At 38.3% G+C, this 26,432-nt stretch overlaps 1 protein-coding gene across 1 annotated transcript; it reads right to left on the reverse strand.

Annotated features, from left to right (window-relative positions):
* Positions 1-1,607: 1,607 nt before the first annotated feature.
* On the reverse strand, positions 1,608-25,528 carry HDAC2 (histone deacetylase 2). Its single transcript, XM_063151028.1, has 14 exons — positions 25,369-25,528; positions 18,069-18,181; positions 17,614-17,731; positions 16,654-16,728; positions 16,210-16,348; positions 14,312-14,453; positions 9,940-10,032; positions 9,733-9,841; positions 8,138-8,278; positions 6,193-6,301; positions 3,966-4,096; positions 2,928-3,083; positions 2,138-2,195; positions 1,608-1,936 (listed from the first exon to the last, which is right to left on the reverse strand). The coding sequence occupies exons 1-14, from the start codon at positions 25,418-25,420 to the stop codon at positions 1,906-1,908; spliced, it is 1,467 nt and encodes a 488-aa protein (XP_063007098.1). The 5' UTR covers positions 25,421-25,528; the 3' UTR covers positions 1,608-1,905.
* Between the last annotated feature and the right edge of the window lie 904 nt (positions 25,529-26,432).

A 26,432-nucleotide genomic window follows, 5' to 3' on the forward strand; every position in this document is an offset into this window, starting at 1 on the left:
CTAAAAAACACCAGAAACCAAAGCATATTCTAAAAAGGCATTAAGAAAATAAAACTTTCTTCCTCACACAATATTGAAAAAACATCTGAAAGACAACTCAGTCAGTGGTCACAGCCAGCATGGCTTCATGGCAGGAAAGTGCTGCTTATCAAACCTGATTCCTTTTCACAAGGTAACCCATCTGGCTGATCAAGGGAATCCAGCTGATGTAATATTTTTTAATTTCAGTAAAGTTTTCAATACTTCCTTTCACAGTATCCTTCTGAACAAAATGTCAGGCACACAGCTGGATAAACACATCATGCCATGGGTGAGCAACTGGCTCACCAGTCAGGCACAAAGGGTTACAGGGAATGGGGTGACATTGGACTGGTGACCTGTCACTGATGGGTTTCCCACAGGGCTCCATCCCCAGCCCTGTGCTCTTCAACATCTCCATAAATGACTCGGATGCAGGACTGGAAGGGACACTAAGTGAGGTCACAGATGATAAAAAACTGGGAAGAGCTATTGATTCCTTCAAGGGCAGGGAGGCCCAGCAGAGAGACCTTGACAAATCAGAGGATCGGGCAATCACCAACCATATGAAGTTCAATGAGGGAAAGTGCTGGATACTGCACCTGGTTTGGGGCAGCCCTGGATGCATGGACAGCCTGGGTAACAAGAGGCTGGGAAGCAGCGCTGTGGAAAGGGACCTGGGGGTCCTGGTCAATGGCAAGTGGAATATGAGTCAGCAGTGCCCTGGCAGCCAGCAAGGCAAGTTTTGTCCTGGGGTGCGTCAGGCACCATATCAACATATACCACAACCACAGAGAGAAAATAGGTTAAAAAAGCAGCAAGAAAAATTTATATTTGAAAAAAAAGGAAAAAGACTGAGTGGCAGTGCAGTTTTGCTAACTTCTGCATTCACTGCTCTGAAATCTTGATTTCGAAACTTATATATTTCATTAAATATCAACCTGTAAGACAATTGTAGATTGAGAAAAAAAAAAAGGGGAATGGAGACACTGAGGTCTTTATTCAATTCAGGCACCAGAACTAACTCATGAATCAATGAACGGGGTAGGCAGTAAAATCCTTTCTCTGTAAGGGTGAGAAAGTTTTATGTTGCTCATATTTGTAGAAAAACTACAATGAATTTTAAGTTAAATCCAAATGTTCTCTTGCTATATTGCAAGCTTTGCAAGATGACCATATATTGATTTCATAAACAGCAAAAGAATAATTTTTTTAGGCGGATTCTGATGGTGGGAAAGGTTCTTAGACAGTACAAGGCATGTGACTGCAGAGCTTTAAACATTCACATTAAAATGCGAGTTCATACAATGAGGTTATTCCAGCATCCCTTCACGAGTTTATTCAGCCTGTTCAAATCTCACTTGTATACCCATACATGTGTTTGCACCTCATGTAGGAACTGCTGGAATGTGTGGAGTCAAGGAAAGCAGCACAGCTCAACTTGCCTGTTTGCCAGCTGTCCCACAGATAAGTCTGCCTAATTTATACAGTTTTTCCTCTTTGGAGGTCAATGATGGACAAAAGACAACCACGTGCAATTTTTTTTTTTTTTTTAATAAAGATAAAATTACAAAAAAGGTAAAATCAGCTCAGGAAAGGCAAATTACTTTAATAGATCAGTTTAGACATTTAACATAATAACTCACATCCATTTTTAAATACTATTACATAAAGCATGGTGAAGAAAGGAATTTTTGCCTCATAATTAGAAAACTCACAATACAACTTGCCAAAAAACAGAACAAAGCCTTTTGAAAATAAATACAGTCCATGCCAAATAGTACAAAATGAAATCAGCAGTCTCTCTCCATACGAAAACTTTTCTCCTTTTGGGTATTCTCAGACTCTATTATTATGTTCTGCAACTGATGAGAGGCTATCTTTTGTTCAAGGGTTGCTGAGCTGTTCTGATTTTGCTCTGTACAAAGGCAAAAAAAAGTATTGTTTTATTTTTTTAATTAACTGATTTAGAAATGCAATTTTAAATTACTAGTCATAATTCTAAAATATTTAGTATTATGAGGAACTGAAAGTGATCTCCACAGAACTGAAAAATATGACACAGTACTGACTTAACAAACTCTGCACAAAATGTCATTATTAATTAATTAGTGCTTACCCTTTGGCATCTGTCTTTTCACCACTGCTGTCCTTGGCTTTATCCTCCTCCTTAACATCTGAAAAATCACAAGATTTTAAATATACCAAAAGATGCAAGAAAGCCTTAAAATACTTAAGAGGTAAAGACCATGACCACGTTTATTATTTTGTTTGTATTTCTAGCCAGAGGAAACTGGCTTTTAAAAGAAGTCACTAGTTACATATTAAAGTGTAGTGTTAAATGCACCCATCCAAAGGAGAGGTCTGGGCACAATGCCAAGTGATTCAGAATGCCTCAAGGCAAGGTCTCTCTCACTGGCCATAATGATGGCATGCAGTAATGAGATCTGGAGTTCCCCTGAGCTCAAGATGTATCCAGTTCTTAGAAAAATCAAGAGTCCTTGGAATTACACTGTCCCCAGAAGCCTATCTGGTTTCTGTTCCAGAGAAAACGAGCTGGCTCACCCCACAAAAGCAAACAGGAACAAATGTTTTGTCCAATGTATATTTTTTCATCTCTATTTTCATTAAGTCATACAAATCCTTAACTCTAAGACTTCAACTTGTGGGGAAGAAACAATAACCCTTGCCTGAAAATATTGTACTAGTCTGAATAACTGTATCTTGAAACTGATTAATTTAAAATAGATGATTTGAAAATGATGGAAAAGAATATGTCATCTCAACAGCAAATTAACTGTTACCAGATAAAACATCTCTCTTCTTGTTACCAGATAAAACATCTCTCTTCTGGCAGGACTGACATTTGCAGTTCTAAAATACAGGATGAAACCTCACTGCAGTCCTACCTGCTTTTTTGTCCTCAGTCTCCTTTTTGTCTTCTTCTATTCTGGCTTTCTTCGCTCCTTTCTTATGATCTGCAACATTTCGTCGTCCACCTTCCCCTTCATCTTCAGAATCTGAAAACTCTTCATCACAGGCTATGCGCTTATCAGAGGCTCGAACTAGGATTCAGATTTATGACATTAATTAATCAAAAAGTCCAACTACAACAGGCCTAATAAAAAACTATCAAATTAAGAATGAGTAGTAATATACTGTAATCATTTAATGCTGATAAACTAAATTACAGTGAAATCCACTTATTTTTCAAGATACCCTGGGACTCACACAATAACTTCCAAAAAACAGGTTTGCAGAAACACAGGGGGAGGGTGGGAATATTTTAACCATTTATCAAATAAAACTTCAAATACTGAAAACTAAATCACAGGAGAAAAAATTATTTCAACAGTTCAGCAAATGGATGGTGCACTAATAAGAGGCTATAGAATTATTCTAATCTCCATCAAAAAAGACTAAAGGTAGCAGCAAACTCTTGGCCATAGCTCAAGAAGAACTCAAAGTTCATGGAAGGGGTATGACTTATAAAGTCAAGGATAGTGTCGCAAATATGGAAAATCTGTCTCACAACAAAGAAAATAAAAGGCTTTTTTTCCCTTTAAACATTGTATCTCATATTACCTCAAAGGGAAACATAGTTTCTGTCTTTTGTTAGTCACAAAAAAAGCAATTACTGTTTCTTTAGTTAATACTCACGAAGCCTTCTGAAATATCTATTATAGATTTGAAATAGCCATGCTGTTCCACAAAATGCAAAAACACAGGGCTCTTCCAGCACTTCATTAGACCCTTTAAGAGGTTCAAATGTGCATGTGGATGCCACCTTAAAAACACCAAAAGTGGCAGACCAGAGGCAAAATTTTTTATTCAGGAAACAAAAGGTCCAGTCTTCCAATACTGCACACTACTACAACTTAGGTTCTGAGCAATTAAATCCATAACAACTATAGACACCTTCTATCATGAAGAGCATAATTTCTTACTAGAAATGCGTTTGTCTGGATCTTCTCCATCCTCATCTCCACTGTCTTCATGAACAGCATCTTCAGGAATGGCCTGCATCTGCACGCCAGGTGCGTGAGGTAACATGCGCAAGTTCTCAAATAAGCGTTGCCTGCGAGTAACAGACAAGAAAAGTTATTACTACACAGAAGTAGCACTTCCTTGGATTTCTATGAAGGTCTGAACTCTGCATTCAAAGTTAACCTGGCCTTGCTTTAGAGTCAGCTTCATTTTTCATTTAAAAAAATTAGATTGTCAAGTTCAGGAAGTTTTCCATCCCTATGAGATCATTAGTATCCACAGTGTACTTGAACATCATTTTCTTTGTACTTTACAGATACTTATTTCAATCAACTTCCATTGTTAATTCCCTACAGGGTCAAGTACAAGTACTGCCCACGTGGGCTAAACTGGTGTCAGCACTACTCTGTAATAAGCTAGAGTATTTAGTTAGATAAATGCACTATTCTCTAGTTTCTTAGAAAACAGTCAGACACTTAAAAGCATGAAGACTTCCCAACTGTGAGCAGCAATGACAAAATTAATTCATCTGGATATGTTTCCTTATTGGCTTTTTCAGGAAGAACAGAGTCAAGTTCTGTCCTGTCTAAGCAGCCTGATAGAGTATATACTCCAAAGCACCATGTGCCAGAAAAGAGGATACTGGGCTTCTTTTGGGACTCAAAACTATCATTCCAAAGTACAAGTAGAAAGGCAGGCTTGGGAAGCATCAAATATCAGCATTTGCAACAATTATCTTAGCATTCTTCTGCACAATTTGAAGGGCTAAAGGGTAACTGGTGCTTTTTTTGAATCTTTAGAGTCTCTGCCTCTGTTTAAATCACATGACCTGGCAAAGTAGTTTTGCCATGCATGGGAGCTCCCTAAAGCCAGGTGTCTGTGGTCTGTGAAAGCACACAATGAACTGAAGGAGGAGTCTCCAAAATGAGTCTTTGATCTTGTGGGTGCTAGTACAAGACAGTGAGACTCTGTTTTTTCTATTGACAGAGGGCAATCTCTGCCTGGGATTGTAGCAGCAAGTTTTGCAGCCTACTTGTACCACAAAAGTTCAACAATATATACCATACAGCAAACAGCCTGGCAGATCACCAGCTGGAAAACTACATTACTGCTGAGAAATTTTGAACAATTATATTAACAAAAAATAAATGGGCTTTTTCTCCCATCACACATTTTAAACTCCTTTCATTTGATTGTGATTGATATAGTTGTGCTACGAACACCCATCATAGTCTGTATACCAATCACTTAAAAATTAGTATTTTAACAGCTTTGGTGAAATTTGCAATTTGACAGTTTTAAAGGTTATAGCAGGTGTTGGCAAACTTATACATGCAATTTCACATCTTTATTCAGCTATTTTTAATTATCAAAAGAATTTGTACTATTAACAGCCTGTTAAAACTTGGGGCAGGGGTGGAAGTTCATTCTTTTAAACCCAGAGCAAGGACTAAGCACAGTAAGCCAAGAGTACTTCAGGCTAACCAATTGCATCCTACCAGTTTAGCACAAAGTTGGTTTTATGTATGCATTACTTCACCCCTGAAGTAAAATATTTGTTTCCAGTGAAAATGTCAAGATGAGAGGAGGAAAAAACTAAGCATCAAAAGTGGCACAGCCTAAAAATACACAACCACCATAGCTTATCAATGAGCACTGATCAAACCCTGTGGATTTGTCAAATCACAGCCACTCGATTGCCTGCACACACATCACTGTCTTTCCAGAGTTTTGGATTTTCGAGCTCACATATGACTTTTTATTTTTGCAACTGACAGCTACAAAGAATAACATTCTCAGTCCATGTTTAGACATGGAGCTGAGAATTAGAAATCCTAGTCATCATGGCACACCAGCTTCTTTCCTGGCAGGATAAAGTTTCTGCAAAATTAGAATAGGAATCTAAGTAAAATAGTCATCTTTTTATATGCTGGAAAAAGAAAAAATCCAAGCTGGGTCATAAATTTTCATTTTTATAGTCATAAGACTTCATAAGCATGCATTCTGTTGGAAGAAGAGACTTCCAAAAAACCCCTGACAGAAATGAAAAACACGTCAGCTCTATTCTGGTACTTATTTTTAGTGAACAGGGAAAGGCATTCAGTTTTCAAAACTGCCTAATAATTAAACCTGTGGAGAAACATGATCCACATGACCTACTTGATAGATAAGATAATCATTACTTACTTGATCTTCTCCATATATTCTGGTGTATTCTGATTAGTCATATTTGAAGGACTAATATGAAGCTTGAAGTCTGGTCCAAAATACTCAAAGTAGTCATTGTATGGCAACTCTATAAACCAAGCACCAGGACAACTTTGTTACCCAACAAGAGATTTTAAACATTTTAAATACAACAGTAGATTTAACAGGATTTTACTTAGAGAACCATCAAACCCTAAGCATTCAAACAAGCAATACTTATCATCAGGACTCCTCAGCACTATTCCTCTAAATTATTCAATAAATGAACTTAAATTTGCTGGCAAAATGCAAAGAGAAAGATCTACTGCAATTACACACTGAAAAACTCAATAAAATTTTGAAAAAATAATTAAAAATTATACTTCTGCAGGAAAAAGAAGATTAATTGATGATTTCTTGTAGATGTTTTCACAGTTAGTCCAGTTTGAAAGGTTTAAGTGAGCCATTCAAAATATTCCTTCAGGACAAGCTTTAATACTTGTTATTAAGCAGTTCAATATCCTTGCTAAGTGCTGGACATTGGTTCAGTCCGTCTGTTTCCCTCCTTACTCCACTTTTTGCATTTTCACAGAAAAAGGTCCCCTGACTAGAACGCCGAACCACCAAAATGAAGTTGATGAAGACTAGATAGCCAAGACAACAGCTATTTTACACTGTTATATTTTGCAGTATTTTGTATTGAATATATCTGTATCTCTCCAGATAAAGTAAGAGAAATATAAAAAAAAATCCAGAGAACCTTTAAGCAATAAGACACTGAAATCCATCTTTAATTATGCCTTTTGTCTTTCTTCCTTTATGATTGTTACAGAATAAATCATATTGGTTAGTGGATAGAAAGCAGACATTGCAGCTATTGCAACATTTAGAAATGCATGGTTATGTCTCAGAACAGATTAAAGATGACAGGGACACAAAAAGTAGAGAGGAATGTTAAAAAAAAATAAATCCAAAAACCGTCATATATATATGTAATCCACTGAAAGGGAGATGCTAATGGAAAAAAGAAGTCCCAAGATAAGGAACTGCTACTGAGCCTTCAAAAGCTTTGGCTGACAAAGAATATATTTTGACATTAAAAATATGTATCTTGAAAGGCACATTCCAAATAGTCTTTTCTCACAGACAGAAGCATTCTGCTGAAGTCAGATAGAAACACTGAATCCACCAAGAGATACATGAATAGCAACAAGTTATCAACAAAAGTTGCGGTTCAACATGCAAACCGGCAGTGACTCATTTGCAACAAATCACTCCAAACAGCAATTTTATGTAAATGACATTCCAAAAGCATGTCCAGGAGCATATTTGCTCAGAAGTAAAAGGAGTTCAGGATCTTTAGGGATCTTCCTCAGAGAAATTACTTCAGTATTTAAGTATTCTAAAGCAGTCTATTTGTTTTATGTGGTTTTAAATTTTAAGACAGCTTGTATAGCCAAAATTGAGTAAAATGGAAGAGTGGAAGTCAATACACATTCAGAGCTACTTTTGTCAGATAAAATGAAGAAACAGTACTTTTGCTATGTAAAATGGACACTTGCGCAGTCAATAATTTCTTAGGTACACCATATCTGTGTTATACAACTTACAGGTTGACACCAGTACAATCAAAATGCAGTATATATTCTTTCATAATGATGATATTCATACTAGAAATACTTACAAGAAAGGTTCCATAAGTTTTGTATTTTGAATTTTCGAAAAGTGATTCAGTCATTTAAAGCTATTGCTAAGGCATAAAAAAAAGCCCTAAATACTTAATGTTTATTTAATGCATAAGATACTGAAAATTTATTGGCTAAATCCTAGCAATAATTTTCTACCTAGTTTATTCTAAACTGATGCTTTACAACCAGATACACAAATATCTGCTGTTTACTTAAAATCTCTCATGATTGTTTATATATAAAATATTAATATTTACCATTAGGAATTTCACAATCTAAGGCAACAGCAGTTTCATATGTCCAGCATCGAGCAACATTACGAATTGTGTAGCCTCCTCCTCCCAACATCAGCAATGGCAAGTTAAAAGTCTTTACAACTTCCACACATTTAGCATGACCTGTAAAACAAAAAGAGGGTTGACAATACATGCAAGATATCTATTAAACAGAAAAATATATAACAAACTATTTAATTAGACATATGCAGTCACACTTAACAAATAAGAACTGAATTGATTCAAACAGAGATGTCTCCCCCTAGAGCTAAGCACAACCTCACAAGAAGTCAAGACCTACAGATTAGAAATGCACAAAACACAGTGAACATCACCCATCCCAGGCTTCAGAGACTTTGCATGATGGTTTATTGCTGTTGTTCTGAAATGCTCCTAGAGTAAGTGTTTCGTCTTTTCATAACTGATGTCATACACAGTGACAAATTTAGGGACAACTTCTCACTCAAATGCCATGGGGGAAGAAGGGAAAACAAAATCAGTACTTGGTCCTTCCTACTTCTAAACTTGAACCTGTATTAGAGGTTGCTAAGTCTTGCTTACAGAGTGAACTGGTGCCAAGACAGTACACACTCCAGGGAGATACAGCATACTGAAAGGCATCTGTAGGAGGCAGCAGCTCTCTTGCTTTCCAAGATATGTAAGATGGGAAAAAATCTGAGCTGTATGGGCAACTGAAGTAGCTTTGCCACCTGGTGCAAATCAAGAAAAGAACCCTGAAACACTGCAGACCCAACAGATACTATACTGCATTTTGTTGCCTACAAAACTCTAATTGTCACATTAAAAAAAAAAACACAAAACCAAGAAAACTCATGATTTAAACAGGCTGGATTGAAGGCATACCAACAGTTTGCCATACATTTAATATTTTGTCATTTAAAATTATAATAACAATAATAATAACAATAACAATAATAACAACAACAGTAACAGTTTTGCTACTTGCTAAATAACATCCCAATTTAGAGAATTAAAATTGCAGACAGCAACTTAGGTAATACTAAAATAAATTAATTCCATGAGAATTAATTAAAATTATGGTTAACATATAGCTCAGTATAACAAACACCATTACAAATTTAACAATGCAGTGAAGTATTGTCATTTCAGTAATACCTATTTACACCCAACAAGGTGTTTGATGTTTAGCATCTGTAGTTCTACTAAGTTGACTACTAACTAGTTTTATTTGCCCATCATTGTAAGTGCTGATGCCTTGTAAGTTGTAAAATGACTGTTGTCCTGTCATTCTAGGACACTGTTTAAAAGCTACAGAAAGCCTGTACATAGAAGAAAGGGAATCACTTGAGTGGCCAGGAAGCATATGGAAAACCATGCTCCTTAACTTTTTTAGATGGACAAAAAGAAAGAGGCAACTTCTGTGTTTCTTTTGGCCATCCCTGTATAGCAAAGAAAGAATTGATAAATCATAGTAATGAACAAAATCTTTGTGACTCCAGTCCTCATCATGCAAGTATCTTGAAAAACAGTATGAAGGGCAGAGGTTTCTAATAAGTAAAAAGTTACAGACAACAAACAGACACTTCTCTGCTTACCTTTAACAGTAAGATTAAAGCATCCCAGTCTGTCCCCAGACAGTGAATCTGCTCCACACTGCAATACCACAGCACTAGGCTGGTACATCTCCATTACTTTAGATATAATCTATAATCAATATAAAACAGTGAGTCACTAACTGACATCATGAAAACACAAAACCAGTAGTTTTCAGAGAGTCTAAAAACAAAAAACAAAGCACTCACTGGTTTGAATATCTGTCCATACGATTCATCATCTATACCATCCCTCATTGGAAAGTTGACAGCATAGTATTTGCCTTTTCCAGCACCAATGTCCTACAAGCAAAGATGATAAATGCTTTAATACAAACACAAAAATACATGGTATGGTATCATGAAAAAAAGCCTACACAAGTCTGCTGAGCTATTCTGTACCATTACACATGTCTGCGAGGGATAAGAGGCAGAGTTTACTCAATTCCTGTTCTCCCATAAAATCATTTTAGAGTGTAGTAGTTGGACACCAAGATTAAAATAGCAATAAGTACACTCAATTTTTTAATTCAAAGATTTAAGACAAAAAGACAAATCATAACCAATCAGTTTAATCTGGTAATAATAGCTAAGCAAACAAAAGTATGAAAACCAAGAAGAGCAAGGTCCATGTTTTCAGTGTTGCATAGAAGATTTGGTCTTGGATAGGTTTTTAAAACCATGTTATTGCCCTAAACATAGGATGAGGAAGTAGCTGCATCTAAAGGGAGAGAAGAAAAATCCAATAGGGGCCACTAACAGAAGGGCTCTTGAAGAAACTGAGATGACTTAAATGAACAACAAACCCCAAAAAAACAAACATGCAAATTATTTTCAGTTCCATCAGGGGTCAAGCCAGGAACTGTAGTAGTTTATCTTATAAGCTTTCCTAGACAACCTATGTATTAAGAGAAAGGGTTTACTGCAAAAAAAAATCAAGTGAATACACCCTGAATCCCACCACCTCTATTTTGATGATTGCCTTAAAAGCTAAAGATCTCAGCTTGACACACATTCCCATTTCTTCCATATATTTCATCACCAACACAGATAGACAGACAGCAATGCAGAGCAGATAGTGAGAATTAACCTGTTCAGTCTGATTGTAAACTATTTCTGCAAACAACAGTTCTGCAGAAATATCTTAGAAAAACTACAGGTCATGTGTAGCATAACCCAACAACACAAATACTAAACTTCTCAACACTACCTATTGAAAGTTATTGACTTTTCCCTATTCCTGAACAAAGCCTCCTTAGCAGAAAATGTATCAAGAATGTGCCACTTCCAGTAACCAACTTTTACTGAGGGTGTGAGGGGGAAAGGACAAAGATGAGGAGGGGGACAAGTGACCCAGTGAAACACAGACACAATGTTAACAGCTGACTTTTTTTAGCCATAACACATTACTAACATTTCATAGTATTGCAAGATGAGTGACACTAAAGACCCCTGCTGAACTCAACTCTGGCTGATTTGAAGTACAAGTTACCCAGAATTTCCCAGAGTGAATCATCTAGACTTTCACATGCTGAATTTTCTGAGGTGATCACAGAATGGCCAGAATTGTAGAAAGGGACCTCTGGAGATCATCTAGTCCAACACCCTGATAAAGCAGATTGCACAGGATCACATTCAGGTGGGCATTCAGTATATGCAGAGGAGATGTGACAACCTTGCTGGACTACTTGAGTGCTTTTGTCACCCTTAAAGTAGTTTTTCCTCATATTCAGATGGAACTTCTTGTGTTTCAGTTTGTGTCCATTGCCCCTTACTCACCAGATCCCATTCTTTTGACACTCAACCTTGAGCTATTTGTAAGTATTGATGAGGTCCACTCTGTGTCTTTCCTTCAGGATAAACAGGGTCAACTTCTTTAACCTTTCCTCCTAAGAGAGGTGCTCCAGTTGCCTCATCATATTTGTTGTCCTCCACTGGACTCACTCCAGGAGCTCCACGTCTCTCTTATACTGGGGAACCCAGAACTGGACACAGCACCCCAGATTTAGCTATACCAGGGCTGAGCAGAGGGGCAGGATCCCTTCCCAAAACCTGCTGGCTATGCTTTTCCTAATGCACCCCAGGATACCATTGGCCTTCTTGGCCACAAGGACACAACTGGCTCATGGTTAACTTGTGCACCAGGAGCCCTCTTTCTCACAGAGCTGCTTTCCAGCAAGTCAATACCAATGGTTCATGAGGTCATTTCTCTCCTCGTCTTGTTTTACAGATTAAAAAGCCAAAAATCATTAAATTGATCTTATCCTAAAACACAGCAAAGTCAAATGTTCACACAACTTCCATCTAAACAGAGTAATTGTTTGAGCTACTTAATGGACCTTTGTTGTAGCTGATGCTTGCATTAGTTTTAAAACCTGAAGAAACAATTTAGCATTCTGGCAGCCTCCCATTCACCAACAGATCAAACTGCTGCCTCACAGAACCTGGGCCACTATGAAGAACTATGGTCTCAACTGATCTGTGTGTACAAATGGCAAAATTTGTGCTATCATCCAAGATATGCAAAAGGCCAAATAACTTAATGAGGACATTGGAAGTTTAGACTGAACAACATATTCAGTAGAAAATGGATGAAAGCTGCTGAACTAGAAAACTTCAGATTCATCTACACTGACAGAGCTGCAATCACAGTACCATCCTTTGACACATGATATGTTCCTGCATCAAATAAATGTAACCAGATCAGCAAACTAGATCAGCTAACTAAAGAATTACAGAAACAAGCTGTAAAACAGCCCATTGGAAAAAACCAAAGAGATTTGGCTGGAAAAGTTGATAAAAATAACCATCAATGGCAGATCAAGTTAGGCAGAAGGAAGCAACACAATACTGGCCTCCAGAAGGAACACTGACTTTTCAGAGAATTAGCTCTCCTTCAGTTCAGTTAGCTTTGCAATCTCTGGAGACAGGAAAAATCCCTATGGCGATGCAATAATTGCACTAAAGCCAGCTAGAGCCTGCATGCAGACAATGCTCATTTCAAAATCCTAACTAGCAGCTCAGGAAAAAAGTTTCCATGCCTGAGATACTGTTTTTCACTGACACTGCTGAAAAAATAAATCCCAAAACCCATAAAATAGTCTTCCATTTATTTCAACTATGCTATATTTTAATTCTTTGTTCTGGGTGTGGTGAGGTGAAGAGTCCACAAACTTCACGGGAAGTCAACGGGAAGTGCTGCTTCTAAAAAGCCAAGATATCTAACCCTTCCAAAAAAAAAAAGAAAATCTAGCCAAATTCAGTAACAACAGCTTGACATCATAAACATCCTGGTCTGAGCTGCTTTTAGTTTGAAGCACCACTACCCCACCTTGTGGCCAGTCGAGTTAAACCACCCAAATAAAAATCTGATTTCTTCCTAAATCAATTTAGAACACAGTTTAATAGAATCTAACAACCATAATAACATTCAGCAACAACAGCTACACTGAACTGAATGCTTTGCACCCCACTGCTCAACTTCCACTCACTCCTGTGCCTTCTGGGAATCATCAATAGGCTGGGAAATACACTTTTCAGGAGTATTAGCTGAAACACAAATATTTGTTATCCTATGAATCAGTTAAAATATATTAGGAAAACAGTGAATTCTCTCCCAGAACAGCATTTTTGCAGGCCAACTTGTTAGAAGTGTTCACAATTTTTAAAAAAGGTTTCTAACTGTATGCACAAACTAATGTGCAAAGTTGCTAACAGCAGAGGAATGCCATATCCCAGGAGTGCCTCTGATAAAAGAGATTTAAATTTATGAGTTTGAAGCTAGGAATATATTAATCCTAATACTTCTAATACTCTTTCTTCTAATACTTCTAATACTCTGTGAAGTGGAACACTTCCTGTTCTAACAGACAAGTGTCTAACATGGGCAATGACTAACTTAAAATTAATATGAAGGGCCAGGAAAATTGGTTTCCTGTCTCAGCTTTGCCAGAGATTCTACAACAGCTATAATGATAATTCTTCATGGGCAAATGCTCCCTCCTCACTCAATCTAGGTATAATGATCAGTACGCAATTCCACATGGGGCACGCTAAAGTTCTTAGGTGGTGAGCATCATGAGAACTCAAAACACACTTCATGACATAAGAAATATTCCCAAAATGAGTTAACTGTATTACTAGTCAAATAGAGCACAGTAAATTCAAACTGTAGCTTAAGCCTTGTGACTGTTAAAGGGTAATCTGTAAACAGATACTTTTTACTGTAGCTGCAGAATTGATATGCACAGATAATCATAAATATACCACACTGTCTTCTTAGAGACATCTCCAAAATCTGTGTGAATTTAATAATAATTGAAAAAATATTTCAGCATATTTATCCAGAAGTGAAGGTGTTAATTTCATGTAGAAATAAATATTTTATTTTTCTACTATTCCATATTATTTTTCCTAAGATTCCCCAACTCTACATCACTCTAGGCTAACATTTCTTCTGAAAACTTACTGTTGCATACCATTATTGGACATACTTATTTTAGTGAAGTGCAAAAAAAAGTATCTACAAGGAAGGCAGTAAGAGGGAATTTATCACCTAATGAAATTTTATATTCAACCTTACCCTAAGGTCCCCTGTGCCTGGAAAATATTCACCATACTTATGGAATGATACTGTCATGACACGATCTGTGGTATAAAATGCTTCTTCAACACCATCACCATGATGGATATCAATATCAATATACAACACTCTTTGGTGATATCTAGAAAAAACATATAAGAAATCATCATTATCTGTTATACTGAGAGCAAACAAGAAAAACACTAACAAAAAACCCCCCAATCAGACACAAAAACCCAAGATTATGATCACAGTGATGATTTTGGTTGATGTGACCATACGCTCTCAGAATTCTTGGCACATTTGAAAAACATTAATAAGTTTATCTTCATCAAAATAAGGAATTTAGTATTCACCCCAAACTATCTTATTCTGTAGAAACTATACCTCATGCTTCTGCTGACACTGCTTTGTTGTTCACATCTGCTGAACTCACCCCCTTCATTAACCCCAAGGCCTTTCTTTCTGCCTTCTCAGTAATTACCAAAAGAGTCTGTGTTCCATAAGCTCGCAAAAAATAAATACTTATTTTCCACTGACTTTTCTTCTTCACCTCTCCAGCTTGTAGAGAAAGGCACATTCTTATTTTCAAATGTATTGCACTTTAATTTGCATAAATTTATTACACTACTGTTTATTGTTCTCTTAAATATTGCAAATTTCAGGACAGTTGGAGACGGATAAAGAAATCAGTGTTTTATTTTAAGCATTGGAGCACTAGAAACAACAAGTATCCCTTAAATTTTATGTTTTCCAGTAAAGAAGAAAGTCTGTCATCAGAAGATGCATTTTCATCATGCTTTGCACAGTACTGAGAGTTTGAGCATCCATAATTTCAGGGACAGTTTCCCATGGTTACACAACCCATAACTATTCACAAGATTCTTTCCTTCCTTCACAAGCACATTAAGCTAAAATTTCAAGATTGGACCACAGAAAATTATATTTCATAGACTGTAGACAGCTCCTGAATATATGTTGTCCATTAAAATGAATGTCTTAATGTGCTAATATTAACTAATCTTAGTGTCTTTAGAAACATTTTCCATCTCTAGATTTCCAGATTATAGCTACTTCCCTCGTTCCTCACCAGCAAAATCAGCTGTCCTACTCAGAAGAGTGAAATACCTTAAACATTTTTTCTAATAAATGGGATTTATGTGTTATTAGTAAGGATACAGTCCTCTGAAGCAGTAAAAGCAACACTCAGGACTTGAAATTTTAGTGAAGCATTACTGTTTCAAGTCAGCTATATGATCACTCTTCATTATTCCTCATTTCTTATTTTGCAGTCACAGCACCACAGCTGCTACTTCATTATTTATTAAAACTAGCCATATTAATTTATGTAATAATCCTAGGAAGCTCAGTGCAAGATCTTCCCTGAATATTCCTGTTTGATTCAGTAACAAATCAAGTGACAGGAAACAAGAAGACATATTGTGAAACCAAATGGGTGTAGGATTATGAGTACAAATGACTGCTTTAAGGGTTCAGGGTAGTGATCCATCTAGCCCACTATTCTATCCCCATATGTAGCAATGGGAGACTTTACAGAAATATTTACAGAAAGCAAGTAAGCCTGTCCACTTTCTAAAGTCCACTACTCCAGTCCTTCCCCACCATCTAGAATTACAGCATATGGTGTTTTACAGGGTGCATTGTTGCTTGGATTTATCTCCTATTAGTTATCTTTTCAGTTTGTCTGTATTTTATTTTGAATATCTTGCTGAAGTCAAACCAGGAAGAGCTTGGAGCTTTCTTAATTGAAACTGTAAAAGTTCAACATGGGCTATGAAAACTCACTCAAATAATAACTATAAGCCATACCTTCAAACATTTAAATAGCTGAATTTAACACTTTCTTTAATTTTAACTCATGCCTATCACAAACTTACTTCAGTAACTCAAGGATGGCAAGCACAATATCATTGACATAACAGAAACCAGATGCCTCCGATTTCTTGGCATGGTGAAGTCCCCCAGCCCAATTGACAGCCATGTCTGTTTGTTGTCTGTTCAATTTTACTGCCCCAGCTGTAAGAAGACACACAGAAGAATAAAAGCAAATGGAGTCAGAAATTTCTGATTGCCTTTAAATTTGCTACATAAAACCATATTTTATTTTTTAAATAAGTTGATTTAGAATAAATCTCTTACTGATATTGAGTGAGATACTTGACATGTCTCATATTTTACAGTCTGTAACTGAGAGGATTATTTTTAAAATATATAGAAAACCCCTTATATTTACTTCATTTTTAAATGCACAATCAAAATGTTAAGTTGCTGATATCAACCCAGTAAAGCTATAAAATAGTTGGCAAACAACCTATACTCACCAACAGAGCCTCCAGTTGACAGCTGACAAAACTCAAACAGGCCATCAAACACAGGACAATCTTCTCCAACATTAACTGTATAAGAAATGTAGTATTTTTTTAAAAATACCATTGCAACAGCATTGGTATACACATGGATAACACAGCTGTCTAATTCATTCAGCATTTTAATTACTTTTCCCCCATCTCACTTATCAGGCTATTTTAAACACTGAAAACAATGCAGAGTCCCAACAGTTTGCATAACTCCAAACTAGATTTTTTAAATTTTATTTTAAGATTATTTTTAGTTTCTATTGGAAGATTTGTCTCCTCATTAAAAGAAGAAGTTTGATAATTTTTAGATTTTTGAAGAAATGCTGATTAACATAGGTCATGTTAAAAACAGTACAACTACTTAAAAAAATAATTTGCTGGCAATAAGGCATCATAAAGAGGTTACAATACTGCCTTTAAAATTGATATAATAGCTGTCAAACTGCATTCCTAACACTACTTGAAGCTCATTCCTATAATTAAAGGAATAAATTAATAGAAAGGGAGAACATGAATGATGTACAATTTTTACTATCTCCCTGCAAGAGGAATGAGTCCTTTTCTTGACATAAACACATTTTCACACATTGCTTTTACTCCTCTAGTATTCTAAAAGCCATTTTTTTAAGCAAGATTTCAAGGCACTTTGACAAACAGTTCACAATCTGCACGTCAAGCCTTAGCATTAGCAGCAGTATTTCACATCTAGAATACACCCTGTGAAAGGAGAGGCAAAAATCCTTACATATGCTTAAAGAACATTTTTGTCAAGATGACTGCTTTTCATGGAAAAGTGCAGCTAAAGGCAGGCACATGCTACTTACTCTTGTTACAATATTTCTCTGTACTGGTGGATACTGAGCTTCAAACAATGCTAACCATAAAAGCATGTACACATAGACTTAGCCTGATGCTGGCACTTACATCTCTGCATTTGCTTGCTGTACTCAGACATATTGTCAGGCCTTATTGATCGGAGAAATTTGATGTATTCATCACTATGGTACTTGGTCATTTCCTCAGCAGTTGCTTTGTGGGGTCGCTGATAACAAGAACAAGTTAAAGAAACAAATCAGAATGCTCTGCAAAATCAGCTGTGTTAAAAGAGACAACCTGAAAGAAGTCCCACCTACTTTGAAGGGAAAATGGTGAAAGGAAAATTATACTAGTAGTGTTTTACATAAAGCAAGGACTACTCTGTTGTGATATACAACTGCATTAAATACTGCTTCACTTCTAAACAAAAGAGCTGTGAATACACTATTTACATATTCTCTATTTTCACTTCCACCTCTCTCCACTTACTTGCGTGACAATACTTGAAGCTCTTGAAAAATAACTTAAAATGCTTCAGTGGACATCATGTTGCCCATACTTACATAAATTTCCATTTTTCTGTATAAGCCATAGTTTAGCAGCAAGTTGTGAGTCATTCGGATTCTGTGAGGTTTCATTGGATGTCCTTGTCCATAGTAATAGTTTCCAATATCACCTGCCAATAATACACAAAAGAATAGCTATTCATTTTACAAAAGAAGTTTCATTGCCCCTTAATCATTCTCAGAAGATAAGTAAACAGGTATGATTCCAGAAAACAAACAAATCCCACAAAGGGAATACTTCAAAATGAACACAAGGGAAAAAAACTGCTGTATGTCAGAAACAGAGGGAAAAAAAGAAGCCAAATCTAACACTTTGACTACAAGCAGACAGGAGTGGGAGAGCAAAAATATATGTAAGACAAGGTTTCAAAACAAGAGTGAGGTTCTGGCCCGACACTGGGCTAGAACTGAACAATAAAATGGGAAACAGAACTGAAATCAAGAGGAGACACTGATGACATTGCCACATAGCATCGCAGAAGCCCACAGTATAACAGAAGCCCTAATAAAATCTACCATTTTGCATGAGCTGAATTTATGATACAATCCTCAGCCTGTTCTTAACTACTAACCCTTTACATCCAGAAGTAAACTCCAGATCTATTGTGGCAACCACATGCACACTTTCACCAGATACCTGCTGCTGGAGATCCACAATAATTTAACAAGAACCTTATAATCCAGATTAGCCTGATACATTGGGGACCAACTAAGCACACAATTAAGATAAAAAATTTCACACTCTTTTCCAAGAAAGGAGTAGCTGCTATCATGGGCTAGTAGTAAGTTTTCTTCTGAGCTCAGCTATTGTTAGAACACACAAAACCCCACTTCGAGCACTGACATTCTCAACACATGAACCATTTTAAACAGAACTGTCCCTGGAAATACAAACAAGCTTATAAATTAAGTCCAGTTGTCAATGGCTTTCAGCTGGAGATTTCTAAAACACCTCTTCACTTTTTGACCCAATTTCCCGATAGGATTACTGAACTTTACCTTCTTGAACTTTTTATTTTTCTTTCACATCCTTCAACATGCTCTGCCTTGTCCACTGGGAACAAAAGAAACACTATTTTCACAATGTCATACTACTTTGTAAATTTTTTCAGTCAGAGGTAAGAAGCAGCACTACTACAAAACAACTTTAGTTTCACCTCTTCAGCATGGGCTTCATGGAGGAAGGGTAAATGTCAGCTTGCAGTAGCATCACCAGCTACCAAGAAAAACAAGTATTACAGTAAGATTAAAAGTTTCAAAGCATTCTAAAATCCTTCAAGCTTTCAGTTTTCAAAGAGACAAGGAGAGTAAGGACACTTAAGAAAACAGATGTAACCCAATGTACCATAAGAAGAAGATGTAGAAAAACTACCCTTCAATACCTAGCTCCCATAACAATAGAAATACCAAGTTTTAAGAACTTTGAAGAGTTTGGACCTTCTAACTTGGGTACTAAGTGGAAGAAAAGCACTTTTTGTCAGTTACATATTGCAAGCCTATAGGTTTGGTCACACACAGCTCAAGAGAAAAAGTATTAAGAGTATAAATAAACTCCTTCCTTCCAACAAAAACATTTTCAAGCACTTTACAAAAGAATACCTTATATATTTGATGTTTAGGAAAAAATCTATCACAGCTCTTTGAAACTAATGCCTAGAAGATGAAAACCAACCATTTGCTAGCTCCACTTTTTGTTTTGAAGGTACTGTTAAGTCCCAGATTTAAAAAAATCTTCAGCCTAGTAAGAGCTTTAAATTTTGAGATTTTTAGGACAATAATGATTATAAATAAAGTGATATTATTGAGGGAACTTCATTACAAATGCATCTGTGGCTTAAAATTGAGGTTTTTAAGAGATCATTTCAATTTTAACTACTTCAGCTTCTATAGTCATCACTGACATTTTATTCAGAATGCTGATGGATGAGGAAGCATACAATTAAGAACTATTTTATATCTTACGTATGATGTAATTGTATTATTTTTTTCATATGAAATAGAGAAAAAATAAAATTAACAAATTTTCCTAAATACACTTGCAACACATCCTTCAATATACTGCAATTAATCAACTAAACAAATTTTAGCTTATCCATAGTCTATATGCCATACACTGCAGCATACAGTTATTTATACAAATCAAGCACACATTTTAGCTTTCTTTTTTTTTTTTTTTTTTACCAGAAAAGAGAATTTTAAAAGAATTGGCACATTGGTAGATTTAATGGGAGTTTATTTGTCAAACAGAAGATCTGTAGGTGAGTATTGGGCAGAAGAATACTGATCCTTCTGTATTAGAGGCCAGCAATAGTGACTAACAATAGATATCAATATAATACACTTTAGCAACAGGCAATACAATACCATTTTAATTTTTCAGGTCTTAGTATCACTAACAAATAAAGGTTTTGGCGTTAGCCTCATAAAAAAAAAAAATCTTAAAGCATATGGACAAAAAGCCCATCAAGTATCAAGGGATTAGTGATGCCTATGTAGGCAGGGGTGAGGAAGGAAAAGATGAAAGATCCTCTTTCTTCATTAGTACCTTGATTTTCAACCAACATCATGAAGGGGACCCATCATAAGTGATATCATACTGTGATGAAGATAAAGTTGTCAAAAGTGTCTCATCCTTTACCTAGTGAAGAATGTGGTGCACTTCCTGGTACAAACAGTCCATCCACTGATCCTGAAATTTATATATCTCCTCTTCATATGTCACAGCCTTACTAGAGCACTTTGGGAAGAAAAGCAAGGTGTAGCAAGAACTAGTATGTGTGAGGATGGCACACCTCACTCACTGATGGAGCTAATTGGCTCTGCACAAACCTCTGCCAGAGTAACTCTAACTAAAACTGTACATAAAACTGTATATATGAGGAACGGGTACAGAGAGGCCAAGCTCACAAGATCATTACTGCAGATAGCATGAGTACTTGACTTTATACTTACTAATATAAAGGTAAACTCTTACTAACATAGAAGTAAAAATCATGCAGAAGAGTTATGAGCACAGTGTATCACTTACCAGTGTGGGAACACATGGAAAATACAAAAAAAAAAGTAAGTGAATGAGGAAGAGAAGGGAAAAAATGCAAAGTAAATGTGTAAAATGTGTAAAAAGTCTGCAAATCTAATAATCTTTCACAGTAAGGCTTCAAAAACTGAAATTTAGTGTTTTATATCAGTAAAAATGCCAGCTAAATGGCTCCCATTGAGAAGTAGCAACATATAATCTCTGGCAAGTTGAGTCCTTAATTAAGGAGAGACAAACCAAGTGCCCATTTAATACTATAGAGTTTACTGCTCCACACTGTTCACTATGTGATACAGAAGACCTACCTGAAAACGGTCACACTCGTTGTCATGCTTTGGGTTCAATATATGTATTTATTTTTTAATTTTTTTTTCTTCTCAATTCATGCAACTTACATGCCAAATGATGAGAACTATCAAATAAAAATAAACCCATGATTGCTTTGATGAGTTTTAGACACCTGCTTGTCTATCCAGGACTTGAGCAAGGCCTACAGAAAATATTCTAACATAAAAAAATACAAGAGGCTACATGTCCTAAAGGAATTTTAATTCTGCCCAAAACCACACAACTAACAAAAGCTATGTCCCCAAAAAAAGCATTAGTTTCCCCAGTTACTATGACATACAGAAAAATAACACCATTAAATTTATGCATTACAAAGCAGTCTGAAGTGACTGACTTGAGACAAGAGATGACATCTACACTCTTTTTTTATACTTTGTAACTTGTATGTTACATTACTTTATAACATTTAACTGATAAACTGTTATGTACATGGATCCTGCTTATTTTAGGTATAGTTACCATGAAATGGCGAGGTATTTCAGAACTGTGCTATACAAAGAAACCTAATTGCCACAATGGAAACCACATGGAAAAAACATATCTTAAGAGCAGCAGTTACACTGAATTGACTTCAGCGATACAAAGGGGTGAACTCATGTAAAGCTGAATGTAAAATAAAAGATCACCAATGCCTGATGAGTCAAACAAACAGCTATTCAAACAGGCCTAAAATTATGGCACTAGCTTCTGAAGGATTGGGCATTTTGTTCAGGTTTTAAAGTTAAGCAGACAGCAGAAGAGTAGCAAAAATCTGACTTTTGAGCCCTGAGCAGAGACTGGACACCACCACCACGTTTGGAAGGCACGGCAGAAAGTACTGATGAATTTCCAGAAAACACCCAAGTTCATTTTATCTGCAGATGTAAGCTTTAACTAGAAGTACTACTCAAACAGTGCCCCACTATAGTAAGACACTGCTCTACTAAAACAGGTTTAGTCTTGTCTTTATGGGTGGAACCAACAAACTGATGCAGATCTCTCAAATTTTTCATGAATGTAGAGTCTTTTGAACACCCACACTAAATTATGCACAAGAACCAATCTAAACAACACTGCTAGTGCACTGGCATGGAATAAATACACGAACTCACAGTAACCACACCAGTTGCTGCACGATTCTCTAGAGCTGTGCTGGTCTGTGCAGGAGCACAGAGCTGGAAAGACCATCTGGGGCCTGTTCTCACTGCTGTGGGCAGCTGTACAACACCTTGGAAGAGCTAAACTACCTGAGCCACAACGCTGCAAAACCATGACAAAAACCTGAACACACATGGTAAGAGACTAAACTAAAAGCTATGACAGCCTTCCGCATCTAGCACAGTTCTAAGCAGTGTGAGGAGCACACTTTGCTAAGCTGTATCAAGACCAGAAGCATTTATGAAAAATACTTTAAGATCACAACAGTATTTTAATTTGTATTTTAGTTTTTCCCATAGTATTCTGGTTTAAATTTAAGCCAAATTCCTGACCTGAGCATGATCACAAGCAATGAAGATTCTGCAAACTGGATGTGGTTGACTTCCTATTACAAGCAAACTCAAGGTAATGAAATCAGGCTTTGTTTACTCAAAGTTTATTGGTTCCAAGTACAGTATGAATGCTATTAAAAACATAGATTTAGGGAAAAAAAAAACCACCTTAACAGCAATACACTGCAAAAGTGACAGGCTAATTTAAAAATTCAACCTTAAATGACAATCTCACCAAGTTTCACAAAAAGCAGGACAAAGTTTATTGTATCTTAGAAGATAAGCATATGTGCTTTTGGAACTTTTCAAGACTTTTTACTCTGTGACTTTTAAGAAACAGTAAAAGTATGCGTGGAGAGCCAATTATGACCCAAAAAGGGGAAATTTACTTCAGACATTACATTCCTTTAGAGATCTACCACTACCTCAGTATTTTTTTGTTTTGGGTTATTTATGGCTTCAAACACTCCCTTCACTCTGATTCAATGGCTTTGCTGGTACAATAGTTAGAAATATTCAGAATTGCCAGATGAACCACATAGTAGCATCAGGGTATTTATTTTAGCTATAAACTCTAAAATTTCTTCTAATAACCCTTTTTCCAAAAGACATGTAAAATAATTGTTGGATTTGGCAACACAAATAAATGAGACATCAAAAATATTCCAAAACTGTTTCTGTCACATATAAAATATTTATTTTAAGGCACAACAGATACTATGTTCTCTACATTATTAACTACATTTATCCCAGTCTACAGATGAACTGTAACTGCTTTGAGTCACCATTATCCTGCCACCCCCAAACTTGTTCCTCTTCCAGTTTCTCCCCACTCTTCACAAGCACAGGTTTTTTGGCTGTTAAGGGAATCTAATGCTAGCATCGAGTACCGAAATCCAGTAATCACAGAAAAAAAATATATCAACATCTAGTAAGCTACCTGACTTTATCAAAGAAAAAAAAACAATAAAAACAAACAAACAAACAAAAAGGAAACTGCTTTTAAAACAGGCAAATATTTTCAGAGAGAAAGCTTCTAAACTACCACTGTTGTTTTTCTTTCAACAAGGCGAAAAGTTATTCTTCTTCCTTAGGAAAAGTAAGATCCCAGCCTCAACAGAAGTATCCCTAACAGGGGCCTCCTTTCCCCTTTAGGCTGAACAAAGAACCAGTGCTAGCAACAAAGAGAAGGGGGCGGCAACCACCACTCTGCCTCCTTTAGTGTGGTTTAAAAAAAAAGCCAAGACAGGCCCCACAAGATCTGCCATTTCCAAAGAATAGCAGGTTTGCTACAGCAACACAACCTTTGTTATCTCGAGTGGGTTTAGCCACTTATCTTCACTTCCAAAATGGTGAAAACACCAAAGGTCTACGGCTGAACATCCTCAACCTCTGTTTCCTGGCTACTACCAAGACCAGCCTCAGATGCAATCGTACAAAATTGTTACAATAGGAGGCAATTTAATCAAATCTCTCAACTAATCTGCCCATCCAGCTCACCTCCCCGTACAAAAAGGGCTAAATAAATTCAAGCTCACGAAGAAAACTAAAAGTTGTTGCTGTTGCGGGCCAGAGAAAACCGCTAACAAGTTGCTGAAAATATCTCAAACCAAGCACTTTTTCGCCACGACTGACAATGCAGCTCGCAAGCCCCCGTATCCTCACCATACAAGTGTGCAAACTCAGAGGGCCTGCATGCAACTCAAATTCCACTATTATTAAACACCCACGCACACAACTTTCCGCGTTTTGCGGGAAGGGAGGCCCGAGGGAGCCAGAGCTCCGCTCTGATCCGTGCTGGCTTTGGGGATGGGGGCGGAGCGCCCCTGTCCCTCCGTACCCAGACCGCGGTACGAAAGCCCGAGGCACGGAAAGGCCTCAGCTCAACAATCACCAGGTGCCAGAACTACACATGGCCTGGACTTTCTTTGCAGGGGAGGAGCCAGACACAGCAGCGGCTTCAACGCCTCCCTGCTCAGCGGATGGAGGGGAGTGTCTCAACTTTTCTTCTTCTTCTTTTTTTTTTTTTTTTTTTTTTTTTTTGGGGGGGGGGGGGAGGCGCTCGGGCGGGTGGTGGGTATTTTCGGGGTGAGCAACAATGGCCACAGCACCCAGCCCCGGGCCCGGCAGACCGGGCAGCTCCCCGACCCGCACCCCGCCCGACTCCACCACCCCCGGCCCCGCCGCCCCACGCCCGCCGGCCCACGGGGCTCAGCAGAGCCGACGGCGGGAGCGGGGCGCGGCGGCGCAGGTGGAGGCGGCGAGGACCCCCGCCCGCCACGGGGCCGAACCGAGCCGGCCCGGGCCGGGAGAAAGAGGATCTCGTCCCGCGGGGCAGGGGCGGCCGTGCCGGCGGGGGCCGGGGACACAGCCCGCCCCGGGCGGCCATTAGAGGGGCGCCCCCCCGCTCCTGCACGCGCGCTCCCGCGCCGGCCCTGCTCACCGTCGTAATAATAGCAGACTTTCTTCTTGCCGCCGCCCTGACTGTACGCCATGGGGCTGCCGCGCCGGGGCCGTGGGCAGGGAGCGGGAAGGCGAGGAGAGCGCGGAGCCGGCTCGGAGGGTGGGAAGGAGGGGGCGGGAGAGCGGGAACTCGCGACGCCGGGACCGCCAGCAGCGGGAGCGGGCCGGACCCTCGGCAGCGGGAGGGGCAGCTAGCGGGACGCGCCCAACTAGCCGCCGACGGAGGGAGGGGAGGGAAAGAAGGAAGAGAAGAAGAGAAAGCATGCGAGCAGACGTGAACTCCTGCCTGCTTTTTCGTGATAGTTTTCCTTAGTTATACACAAAAGTCAGGGAAGAAGCCGAGGAGGATTCTTCATAAGCGAGATTTTGGAGAAAACTCTTTTCTGGTCCACCCCTATGGTGCGTAGTGGTACGATCCGCCGCGGGTGTCGGGGCTGTATCCCCGCCCCCAAGAGGAGTAGTTTGGCGCATGCGCGGAGTCTCCCTCAGCGTCTGCGGCGGGAGTGGGCATGGGGAGCCCCGCGCTCGGGCCGCAGCGGGCCCGGGCCCTGCGGAGCACCGGGACCACGGCGAAGCCCCTCAGGCACCCCCAGCACCGGCCGGGGCCGCGGGCGCCTCGTACCCTGCCGCGCTGGGGCCCGAACCTCAGCCTCACGGGGCGGCTGCAGATGCTCGGCCGACTGCGGCGTCGCGTCCTGTCCCCTCCCCAAGTGAAAGAGTCTACTCCTATTCACAACAAAACTGGTTTCTGTTTTGTTTGCTTTTTTTTGTTTTGTTTTGTTTTTATTTTCAGCACTGCCGTCTGTCAGTACTCAGCCCTAGTAGCAAGTGTTGCCCCTCAGTATCCCTGTTCTAGAGGAAGCTGAAAGCATGCTTCACGTAGCAGTTCTCCCAAAACATCAAGGCATGCCACACAAGAAGCATTTAATATCTGAATAATTTGTCTTCAAGATCTATCAGCCGTTTTCTCTGCTTGCTTCAGCTCAGGCACAAACTTAGGAAGGAGAACCATGACTCCGTTCATGTTTAGCCAGCTTGCTTGTA

Source organism: Melospiza melodia, chromosome 3 (genome assembly GCF_035770615.1).
Source record: "Melospiza melodia melodia isolate bMelMel2 chromosome 3, bMelMel2.pri, whole genome shotgun sequence".
NCBI classification, from domain to species: Eukaryota; Metazoa; Chordata; class Aves; order Passeriformes; family Passerellidae; genus Melospiza; species Melospiza melodia.

What these genes read in the sequence shown, in the direction of transcription:
- HDAC2 (XM_063151028.1), bottom strand. Translation starts at nt 25,420, where the DNA reads ATGGCGTACAGTCAGGGCGGCGGCAAGAAGAAAGTCTGCTATTATTAC. An exon ending in CAGCAAGCAAATGCAGAGAT is followed by an intron (nt 16,729 to 17,613) that starts GTAAGTGCCAGC and finishes TTTCTTATACAG; the next exon opens with TTAATGTTGGAGAAGATTGT. An exon ending in CTTTAATCTTACTGTTAAAG is followed by an intron (nt 8,279 to 9,732) that starts GTAAGCAGAGAA and finishes TTTGTTTTACAG; the next exon opens with GTCATGCTAAATGTGTGGAA.